The sequence below is a fragment of the Misgurnus anguillicaudatus genome, chromosome 25 (assembly GCF_027580225.2).
Source record: "Misgurnus anguillicaudatus chromosome 25, ASM2758022v2, whole genome shotgun sequence".
Lineage (NCBI taxonomy): Eukaryota > Metazoa > Chordata > Actinopteri > Cypriniformes > Cobitidae > Misgurnus > Misgurnus anguillicaudatus.
In genome coordinates this window covers 12,579,053-12,591,316 of record NC_073361.2, presented here as the reverse complement: position 1 = coordinate 12,591,316, position 12,264 = coordinate 12,579,053, and the positions used below count along the sequence as shown (strand labels likewise).

The 12,264-nt window shown below is 38.2% G+C and overlaps 1 protein-coding gene across 10 annotated transcripts in view; it reads left to right on the top strand.

Annotated features, from left to right (window-relative positions):
* Positions 1-12,264, top strand: part of hecw1a (HECT, C2 and WW domain containing E3 ubiquitin protein ligase 1a) — a 78,333-nt gene that overhangs the window by 15,034 nt on the left and 51,035 nt on the right. For 9 of the 10 annotated variants that reach the window (XM_055181979.2, XM_055181975.2, XM_073863621.1 and 6 more), the window contains 3 exons: positions 39-330; positions 691-798; positions 3,537-3,631. In XM_055181979.2, coding sequence (XP_055037954.2) covers positions 39-330; positions 691-798; positions 3,537-3,631 — 495 coding nt within the window. Of the gene's footprint in view, positions 1-38; positions 331-690; positions 799-3,536; positions 3,632-4,504; positions 4,725-12,264 lie in introns of those variants that run through there. The other variant, XM_055181980.2, reaches the window with a different exon arrangement.

Below are 12,264 nucleotides of genomic sequence, written 5' to 3'. Positions count from 1 at the left end.
GTAGACTTTTATAAACTGACATGTCTAATGTTCTACAGAACCTGTACCAGAGCAGGTTTCTGGGCCTGGCGGCCATGGCCTCACCGTCAAGGACCTCCCAGAACCGGCGCCGGTGCAAGGATGTGACACGTTTCAGCTTTATCCATCCCAGCGATGGCCTTGCTCTGCCACGGTCCACTAGCGATACAGATCTGGTGTCTTTGCAAAGCCGTTCCACGCTAACAGTCAGCACCTCCCTCTATTACATCGACCAAACAGAGGACATTATCATCTGCTGGGACATCAAAGAGGAAGTGGATGCTGGTGATTGGATTGGCATGTACCTTATAGGTGAGAATATTATTGATCAACCAAAGTATTTTTAGTAAGTATGTGATAATACAATATTAGTATTTAACAATGTAACTCGATGTTCATGATTTGAGGGACTGTCTAAACAACAACTCTTTTAAATATTAGGGTTGTCTCTGGTGTGTATGTTTTATTTCTTTATCCATAAACAAAGCTATCAGTAGATTTTGGAAAGGGTTGATAATCCGAAAATTGTCCAAAATCGATTAATCAAAAACACAGTCTGTGATTTGCTAGCATTTTGTGGCAAGTGTTTTTATCCGTACAGTACATGCATCCAAAGTAAAAAAAATACCCTGTGCCATTATGAGCTACGTTGTCTTTTGTCTTCTTTTATAGATGAGGTTCTCTCCGAAAACTTTCTGGACTATAAGAGTCGTGGAGTGAGTGGTTCCCACAAAGGGCAGATTGTGTGGAGAATCGATACCAGCTTGTACTTTATGGAGGGTAAGAATTCTCATAAAATTTCACTTCTAATGCTTTCCAGCATGTGCTTTTCAGAAATGCCATTCCATTGGTTTGGAGATTTCTTGAATAGTGCTGAATACAAAGCCTACAAAAAGTACTGAACAGTCACATACAGTATTCCAATCATAGTTTGACAAGATTCTTGGACTCCATTTTTTAGAACTAAAAGGTTTTCAGTTGTCATAGCCATGCATTTCTACTGGCATATTATTCATTCTTGTAAATGTCCTGTGCTTTTTCCAAGACTAGATTTGTTTTGCATTGGAGAATTGTGCCAGCCACCTCGCTTCCAGTGTGGTGTGCTGTCAAATCGAACAGCATGAATAAATTCATCTGTTTTCTTGTATCATTCTTCTTGCCATATCTCAGACCAACCAGATTCAGATTTAAAGCTTTTGAAGTTCCTGCTGCCTGCTAGTAAGAGAACAGCTTGACTAACTCCATCTGTCTCATAACATTTTGCTTACTGGTTCAGTTTCATAATGTCTTTCAAGTATCATATTCAGGCTGCAGATTCAGATTGAGGGCAACCTTCCGATCTCTCTAATGAAGCCAATAAGGAAGTGACTTAAACTGCAATTCATGGAGTGGCTGCTATTGGCTGGCTCCACAAGAGAGTCAATCCCCATAGACCCACATGTTGAAATGACCTTTACAGCAAAAAAATTATATGTTTACAGCCTGGTACAAAATCAGATTTTTGTCTATATAGCTAATTTTGACCCTTATGAAAACTATGAAGGGGTGAATTGTTTTGTAACTCATCCGTTTAAATGATATTAAACCTTAAACTTCTTAAACATAAATAAGGGTGTGGCCACTTGCGTGACGGGTGAACTGTCACTGCTGTCACTACTGTAAAACTAGGCGGGCGCGGTTTCAACAACCAGCCAACTATCTTCCGCCAACTATCTTCACAATCCTATGGGTGACGTCACGGACACTACGTCCATATTTTTTACAGTCTATAATTGAGATACTGTATAACTGAAATCACAAAATTTTAAGTCTGATGGATCTGAATTTTATTTATTTGATGGTATACCACTTAATATAAATAATATATTAATATATAATAATATATAATACATCATATGTTGAGTGTATTTACATATTTTTGTCATGTATTTAAAATCTGAACTCTTACCCTTTAATATTTTAAGTAGGTTTTCTCAATCCGAACTCACAGGGAAATGTAACTGTTTTAAGAGGTGGTGATTTTGTATAAAGTTGTATAATGTGAATCACAAAAAAAACATGTCCAGCGTCACTTGGGCTACTGAAAACATACAATGAGGTTGTAAAAATTCATTTTGTTTTTTCTTGATGAGCAAAATGAAAATAAGTCTAGTTTTTAGACAAAATTTATCAAATTTAAGTGAATTTGTGGATTAAAGAAGCAAAAAAATCTGCCAATGGGGTAAGCAAATTTTTCTTGAATTAAGATTTTTTTTTGCTTACCCCATTTTGCTTGTTTAATCCACAAATTCACTTAAATTTGATATTCAGTCTAAAAACTAGACTGATATTCTGAGGTCTTGACCTTGTATCTTGACTTGAGAATTTTTAGATATTTGTGCTTAAAACAAAACAAAAAAACTAAGAAAGTCATTTTTTGCAGTGTGTTTGTATGTATGTTTGAATTATCTGTTAGATTCAGTGTGAATAGTTAGGATATTGCCTTACATTATTATTCAGGTGACATCAGGCCAGGTGTGAGCAACTATAAAAAGTAGGCCACTCACAATTTCTTAATTTTTAGAAGGTGTAGTAACTAAATAAGGAGACACGTTTAGCTCAGTCAGCACATTTCCAAGAACAAACTCCATCAGCATCACATTTTTTTGCTCTTTGAGCATTGCGCACACATACACACATTCTGGTTTCCATGTTTTGTGTGGACATTCCATAGACGTAATGCATTTTATACCATACAAACTGTATATTCTATTCCCCTTGCCCCATTCCCTAACCCCAACATCACAGAAACCCTTTTACTACTTCACATTTTTAAGAAACATCATTTTGTTTGATTTATAAGCTTGTTTCCTCATGGGGACATCAAAATGTCCCCACAAGGTCACAAAAATACTGGTATTCCTATCTTTGTGGGGACATAAATACTTCATTAATGTTCTGAATAGTTTTGTGTAACATATCTAATGCATTATCTTTTTGTATAGGCCACTCACACTAGAAGGGTGCCTGAGTAAAATGAAGCCTTTGTGATACCTTATGTCATTTTGATTTCACACACACTTTAGCAAGCTTTCATGACATTATGTTATATGATATTAAAATGGTCATGTGAACCATCAGTGCGTAGTATTGTTGCTTCACAGCAAGAAGGTCCCTGTTTCGAGCCCCGGTTAGGTCAGGTGGCCTTTCTATGTGGAGTTTGGATGTTCTCCGTGTGTCAGCGTGGGTCTACTCCGGTTTCCTCCCACAGGCCATAAACGTACAACATAGGTGAATTGGAGATCCCAAATTACCTGTGTATGGTTTAATTTGTGTATGGATTAACCAGCTTTCGCCAGGAATATAGCCACTGATGCTGAAATGGCGTGAAGATTAAATAAAGACAAAAGGAAATATTATGGTGCATGAGTAGTCTAAAACACAAAAGCTAACTGCTTAATCTCTCAAAAAACCTTACTGACTCAAAGCTTAGATGATCTATGTCTGATTTGGTTGTTTTTCTTTCTCTTTATACACAGCCGAGACAAAGATTTGTTTCAAATATTATCATGGATTGAGTGGAGCTCTCCGAGCCACCACACCCAGTGTAACCGTGAGAAACCCCTCTGCCTCTGTGAGTAAATACACAAACACACACATACACACATGCAAACACTGGTTAAGACTTCACTGTGTTGTTTGCAGATAAATCTAATTTGACAGATGAAGTCCCAATGGACAGAAAGGGTTCAGAAAAGAGGCTCACCTCATGACCTCTGACCAGTGACTTGTCTTCTGAGGGGCGCAAATTCTTTTATCATAAACCCCTTCTAAGCGTCTGCAGCAGGCACATATTTTGACATGATGTGTGATGCACATAGGTTCACATGACGCACTGAACACATATTTTGTCAAAAGGTGTCTCAAACCCAAGGATTTTGGCCCATAGCTGTAGCTGTGGGTTTGCATGACAAATCTTCATGGATTTAAAGTTTGCCATATAAAATCTCCTGACATTATTGATGACAATTATAGGCTCTGTCTCACTTGTCTTGTCTTGGGCATAATTGTATAATGGTTTGCCCTTTTCTCTTCATTCGTAAAAAGACATTGAATGGATTTGAAGGACACTGCAGTCGAGCACATTCATTAAGCACTAATCTCCTGTTATTTGCTGAAATACCTCTGACTTTACTCCTCGTGGGTCCATCGGCGAGGCGGAATGAAGGTGTGTTTATTTCAACGGAGATCTCATCTAAAAATCGCTAAAAAAGTAAAACGCTTTATTTCCCCTCAGACTTTTTATAGTCACGATTTTTAGCCACCCCTTTGTTAGCACAAAGCCAAAGCGAGAGATTGAATTTCCACAGCCCTGCTGCCTTTGTGCTGGCGTGGTCTCCAGAAATGCTGAGAGCCAGTAAACTCGATCTCAACACCAGTGCCCTTTCTCAGGGCGTACAGTTTAAAAATAACTTTGGCGGAAGCAGTGGTGGAAAAGCCTCGGGTCAGGTAAAGCGTATGCGTTTGGTAGATAGCGGAGGAGACCTACAGATGCATTGATGGATAGCAAAGAGAGACTGACACATCTTTATGGCCGTACGCCGCTAGCTAGAGCTTTGTTTTTGAATTATCACCCGGGGCGGGCTGAGTTTGGACTGATGTCGCCAAGTCGGACTAGGAGGAGGAAGAGGGAGGCTGCTGTCACCTGGATACCTGACTGGCTGAAGGTAGTCACCATCCTATGATTTGAGCAGTTATGAATCTTTGAAAGTGTAGTAAACTACTAGAGCTTTGGTATTGAAAACAATATTTTGAATTTATTTATCAATTACATAAGAATGAGATGAGCATGTTAGGTGATTTCTTGCTAAAGCTCTCCTTAAACTGTAGTCTGTTTGTTTACTATGCCTTCATTTGAGTTTTCTGCTTATTTGCAGCAGGTTTATCCATGAATGCTTTTAATTGGTCAGCAGCCTTACTCAGCACACCTGATTGTAAACATTTAAGATCTTTCCCTTTTAGCATTTCAGGCTATGTTTTAAAAACATTATTGTGTGTCTGGACTATGGTTTAAACTTTCACACTTTCATTACACAGCAAGCATTCGCCATAATTTTACTGTCTATAGACCCAGTATAATCAAGCTATGAGTAACCCATGCACTTCTGGACAAAATAACCTTGAGATGGATGACATTAAATCATATATTTATTTTAGTTATTTTTGGGCTATGTTTAGACGTCCATAACATTTTCACTAACAGCCCAAATTTTGCCTTGTTTTAGCCTAGACGTCTGGCCTGTGGATGGCTATTAGACGTATTTGAATTGCTTGCTGCATGGTGACACTTGCAAACGTTGCACATGTGTGACTGATAATAGTAGTGTTGGGGGTAATGCATTACAAGTAACGTGCATTATGTAATAATATTACTTTTCTGAAGTAACAAGTAAAGAAACGCATTACTTTATAAATGAACACATTAATATTTGAGTTGCGATTTACTTTTCTATGGAGCTCCTAAGGGGACATGGAGCAAAAATTAGATAAAGTTTAGTTTTGCATGTGCACGCGAAACTATCGCGTTTAGTTTTGCATGCACACGTGAAACTAAACGCGAGCGAAAGTTTGTGCGCCACGAAACGTGCCCACGCGTTAGTTTCACGTGCACGCGTGAAACTAAACTTTTTAAAAAAAAGTCTGCACATGAAGGTTTCGCGTGAGCACATGAAAGTTTCAGGTGAGCACATGAAACTAACCTTTAGATTTTTTTTACTCCAATGTCACCTTAGGGGCTCTGTACTTTCCAGTTTAATACGCTTTATGCCCAGCTGCACTACTTCCTGAACTTCAGCCAGCTCCTTGTTTCTTGTCTGCCATTATTGGACAAACTGATTAATCCAGGTGTGTCTGAGTATTGTTGTTGTGACTACTGAGGTCAGGCACACCTGAATTAATCAGTTTGTTTGTGACTACTGAGGTCAGGCACACCTGGATTAATCAGTTTGTCCAATAATGGCAGACAGGAAACAAGGAGCTGGCTGAAGTTCAGGAAGTAGTGCAGCTAGGCATAAAGCCTATTAATTCAATTTAAAAAAAAAATAATGTACTGAATTAAACTGAACATATAAACGTAGAATTTCGCACTCTGTGCACATTAGCGGGAACAGTTTGAGTCAGAAACGGAGCTTGACATCTTTGTGATCATAAAAAACACCTACAAGGACTGAAAGAGATCAAGCCTCAGCCAAGTAAGAAAAAGTAATGCAAAAGTAATTAAAAGTAAGCAAGCATTACTTTCCATGAAAAGTAACTAAGTAACCCAATTAGTTACTTTTTTGGGGAGTAATCTAATATTGTAATGCATTACTTTTAAAAGTAACTTTCCCCAACACTCTCCCAAGCATTGTGGGTGCAAGTTTTGTATGGACAAGTATCACTTAATTAAAAAAAAAAACTTTTTGGCCTTAGGTCCAGTTAATCTTTAGTTGTAAGTCAAGGTTTGTACACCACCTGTATTAGGGATTTGTTGAATTTGGGAACAATGCAGATTATTATCTTATTCGTGCAGAAGATAAGCTGTGTGTTGCCTTTTAAGCGGTTTGAGAGAGAAAGGATAGCTTTCTGTAGTTTGGTTCGTCATCACAATGCTCCAGAGCAAGGAACAGGATGGACTGGTGGTAGCAGATTTATGCAGTATTGTTCACTGTGTCCTTTAGTATCAGATGACTTTGTTTAATGTAGTCAGCAGGAAAATATTTTGGAGGCTGATTCTCTGTTGGCAAGGAGAGGCGGCATTGATGGAAGCTTGCAGGAGAAATGAACGCCTGATCTCACGAGAATTCGTACATATTTTTTTACGAGTTGGCTAATTCGTATAAATTCATATGAAGTGAATCGTGCAAAACCGTACGATTCTCATGAAAAAGAACAACAACGAAACCAAACCCCTTACCCCAACGCCACAAGGCAAAGGTCATGGCAAATCATACCAAAACTTACGAATGTGGTCGTATGATTCAATGCGAATTAGCCAACTCGTTAAATATGTAGGAATTCTTGTGAGAGCATTGGTATTGCTCACCATACAGTTGTATTGCATTGTTTTTTCACCGATATAATGCTACTTAGAGTTAAGTTTTATTTAAGTTTCATTGTAAATTTAAAGCTCCCATTCTGTCTGTGATTTTGAAGCTTTGATTGTGTTTATAGTGGGCAATATAACATGTGTTCATGTTTCACGTGTAAAAAAACGTGGTATTTTTCACACAATTGACTTATCTGTATAGCGCTGTTTTCACTGTCCTCAAAACAGGCTGACGTCTTCCTTGTTTTGTGAAGTCCCTCCTTCATAAATACGTAACAAGTTCAGATTGTGTAGTTTGTTTAATGTGTTGTGATTCGATAGCAGCTTAGCTTAGCTGAGCCGTTTGAGCCAAAGCTGGCGACTGACGTATTCCTGTGGGCGGAATTTAGTCAACGAACTGTTTTACTGACGTCATTAAAGCAGGAAATAGAGGGCTGTAGTCCAAACCGGCCGTTCGTTGTAGGCTTTTAAAGAGGAATTCTATTAAAGAAAATATATCGCCTGGCAGTGAACTTTGAGCTTTATCATTTTACAGGTATTATTTATGCTATTATAGCAACATTACACACTAACTAGGGTTTCAAAAATGGTATCAGGAAGAACGTGACCTTTAAAATAAACACAAATATGACGATTGATGCAATATGATGTCATGTTAAACTCCTAATAAAACACACTCGAGACCGTTAAGGTCTTTTTTCAGGTGAAATTTTATTATAAGCACAAATTTTAAAGCTCCCGTTCTTTCTGTGTTTGGAAGCTTAGATTGTGTTTACAGTGTACAATATAACGTGTTCATATTTTTCGTGTATTTTTCACACAATTTACTTATCTGTAAAGCGCTGTTTTCACTGTCCTAAAACGGGCTGATGTCTTCCTTGTTCTATGAAGTCCCTTCTTCAGAAATACGTAATGAGTTCAGATTGTGTAGTTTGTTTAGCGTGTTGTGATTCGACAACAGCTTAGCTTTCAGTGCCATTTTAGCTTAGCTGGTGACTGACGTATTCCTGTTGGCGGAGTTTGGTCAAAAACTCTTATTTTGACGTCATTAAATCAGGAAGTGGAGGGCTGTAATCCAAACCGGCCATTCGCTGTATGTTTTGAAAAGGGACTTCTGTTAAAGAAAATATATCGCCTGACAGTGAACTTTGAGCTTTATCATTTTACAGGTATTATTTATGCTCTAACAACAACATTACACACTAACTAAAGTTTGGGATCAGGAAGATTGTGACCTTTAAAACAAAAGTCTCAAATATTAGCTTAGTATATGTTGCTAGGTGAAAAAAATCAAGCTATTTAACAGATCTCATTTTTTATATTTTTTTCCTGTTGGTATGAGAGGATTTGAAAGTCTTGTATGTGTCACAGAAGAAGAAACGTTTAGTTTAATGAGATATGATGGATGTTCAGGCACCTTCTAAATGTGCGTACTCACTTTTGCACATCATTTTGGAGTGCAATATGCACGATGCAAGTCATAAAAATGTCTTCTGCGGGCATGTTTTTATTGTTTTAAAGTATGTTTCCTTTGGTGTTTGGTAGTGTTTATCTGCATGCATAAAGAACGTGAGAGATAAGTGAATACATTTAAACTGTATAAAATTTATTTTATCATAATTACAAAATATTGGTGTCCAGCCATTATAATGCTCTATTTTATGTACTGTATGTGCACGTAGTATACCCGTCTCACTGCACGTGGCTCACTACAAACATTTGCATGTAGACGTTTCTCCATCTCCCATCTCTTATATCTTTATCCGGTCTATATTGGCTGTTTATAGCTTTAGCGTCTCTCCTCCGTGCAACATACACAAAGCTCAGTGTTTATCTGCCCTGTCAGCGAAGGGTTTTTCCAAGTGCTCTATGTGTTTTGATGACTAGGCAGCATCTCTTTCTCTGGATAGAGTTGCGGTAGCTCCCTTTTACACGGACACACTGGTACAAAGGGAGTGATATGCACCATACAGCTCTTTACCATACCATCATTATCATACCATATAATCTGAATCTGTTTAAAGTTGTTGTGTTGTTATATTTTAACTTTAAATTGGTAGTTTAATGGTATTTCATACATTCTGACTTTCAACATTCTGAGTTGTTTCTTAATGCTAAACGTAGGCAAAGTGACAAAAAAGCTGTTGGGCATGTTACAGAGTATTTCTGTGCCGAATGCACTTCGTCAGCGCTCATACAAGTTTCTGAACGTTTTTTTTCGATTACGGGTCCAGCTGATGTTTCAGGGGTTTCTATACGTGTCACTTCTTTATATGGGCACTTCCGCCGGAAAACCCCGCCCACCCGTCAATCAGCGGGAGGCGCTAGAACTTGCAAACATCACATCACGTGACAGCTTTGTTTAATTTCAAAACTTAACAATGGCACAAAAGAAGAAGTGTGTTTTTGGATGTAAGGAGAAGAAAGCCAGTATTATGGAAACAATGGATATAGCTTGTTTATCTGGGGTAGCAGCAGCGTTTTGCTTGTGTGTTTGATGCACTGGATTTCATTGAAAAGTCCCAACCCAGTTATTCGCATGTGGTAAGACTTCTGTCTTATGTTGGAAATATAAATGACACGAACATGTAGTGACTCATAAGTTATAGGTGTTGTATAGTGCTGCATGACTCGTACTAGCTCCTCCCGCAGTAGTAACTCCTACTTCTTTTTTTTTTGTACGTTAAAAGATTCGGTAAAGCTAATCTTTCTTTTATAAATCTGATTCAAATGAAGACTCTTCGTATATATAAAGGATGTAATACTACTCTATAGGTACTCCAGATTAACATAAGAAGTGCAGAAACAGTGTGTGTTATGTGATGCCATGGTATTACACATGCATTTGTGCGTTAATGGCATAACTAATGGCATAAAAAGTTTTATTAATTGACTCAGTTGTATAGCTTAGAGATGAAAAGAAATTCATTTCCATTTGTGTAGTAGAGAAAACAAAAAAACGTCTTAATACAACAAACAGATCTTTCAGACGCCCGCGACACACGGCCCCACAGCAACTCAGTCTCTTTCCCATTGGCACCCGACGTGACGGCAGTGCATTGTCCGTGCCAAAGACCCTGTCGAATTGATCTGGAGTTTGGTATTAAGGGGCTTCCCACAGATCCTTTTAATCAGTGTGTGTTTGTCAGTAATCTGTGCAGTTCAGCCAGCAGTCATGTTTGCAATGAAGCTTTTCTATTTGACAGTCAAGAGGACAGGATTTGCATCTCATTTTTGTCCAGACTGAGTCCAAACACCTGCTCTCCTTTTGTTTTTGCTTGCTGTTTCATTGAGTTCTGAAGAATATTTAGAGTCATTTATATTCATTTTCTAGAAGAGCCTGTCTGTACATGTGATCACTTACTGTATTATGCTGCACATAAAGGGGCGGTTTCCCGGACAGGGATAAGACTAGTCCTAGACTAAAATAAATGTAAGAGCTGTCCAAACTGAAAACAACTTACACTGACATATCTTTAAATACATCAGTGCCCTTAGTTTTGCCTCAAAATGCATGTTTTTAGTAAGGCATGTTTGTTAAAATTTGTTATATTTCCTAATTTAATTAAGGCCTAGTCCTGGTTTAAGGAAATCACCCCAAAGTGTTATAACAGTCTTCAGGAATTATAGTCTACGGATTAAAATGAAATAGTGAGAGGCTCTTCTGCGCTAAATATGCTTATTATGATCAATAATGAAAAATAATATGTAAATGTGATGTGAAAGTTGCTGTTCTAGGAACTTCAATATTATAAAAAATTGCTATTAATAATAAGTCTGCCTTAACGACATCCCGGACGAGCCCCCACTTGTTACATTTTCCCCCCTTTTAGTCTAGGGGTCAGTAGGGGAAGGTACATAAATTCATGTTACACTCCTAAACAATGCCATACTGTAGATTAAGAGATTTCAAAGAGGAAATCAAGCATTTGTAGTTTATTTGTCCATGTGGTGTGTTTTCCATGTTTTAGGACCATGTGCAAATTCATCATTCGGTACCATTACTAAGTATTTTCTCCATTAAATTGGATTTTTTCCAAAGACTGCTAAATCCAGTTTCACACATTGTATAAGTTTTTTAGTGCTGATTTTAACAGGTTAGAGCATTAAACAACCATATGTGACCTAACTATAGGCTGAAACAACCCAGCATTGATTACTTTAAACTTAACCCTGCTGAAAAAAAACAGCATAGACCAGCATAATTCCCATGTTGGTTTGCTCCTGGTTTAGCTGGTGGTCACCAACATTACAGCACCAAAACACATCATATGCTGATCTTGCTGGTATTGCATGGGATGCTGGTGCTGGTATGCTGATGACCACCAGCTAAACCAGCACCAAACCAGCATGGAAATTATGCTGGTTGTCACCAGCAAACCAGCACCAAAACTAGGGTGACCATAAGTGCCATTCTTCCCGGATGCGTCCTGGCCAGGATTTCGGAAGTTGTATTTGTTGACTGCATACAGGTCAAGGTTCTCACATTTCAGTTAAAAACATAAGATGTACAATCATAGTTTCATTTTTACCTTAAAATGTAACTGTTACTTTACTGAAATAAAACCTAAAATAATAAACCTCAATGATGTATGCGGTCGACAAATATGACTTCCGGAAGACACACCAGAAATCCTGGCCAGGACACGTCCGGGAAGAATGCCACTTACCAAAACACAACATATGCGGGTCTTGCTGGAATTTTTCAGCAGGAAATCATTGAGTTTTTCCATATTTTATCCCATTATGGTCTAAAACAACACAGCATTTTTTAGAGTGCACAAAATATAAATGGGCTCACCCAGGAATCACCGATCAGATTACTTGTACAAGCACATGGAGATTAAGGACATGTGAAATAAGTGTTTCGTATCATCTGTGAACCACCTGCACTTTTTTCTTCTTCTGAGAAGTGCTGTCCCCTGAGTCCGCTCTCTTTCTTTTTCTCTCACATCTTCTCCTGCTCTTCCTGGATGCTGAATCAATGTAGTCTTAATGAATGCCTGCTATTGATTCGTGCAATAAGCCCAGGCTTCAGTAATGGGCTTTAAGCACACTATATTAGCCCCAGCTCTGGCTACAGGCTTTAAAAGATCAGACAGGAAAGTAAGAAAGGGGGTGTGGCCTTTGTAAAGTTACTTCCTGTTTTTTTTAGCTGCTGTGATGGGGTAATTTTTCCT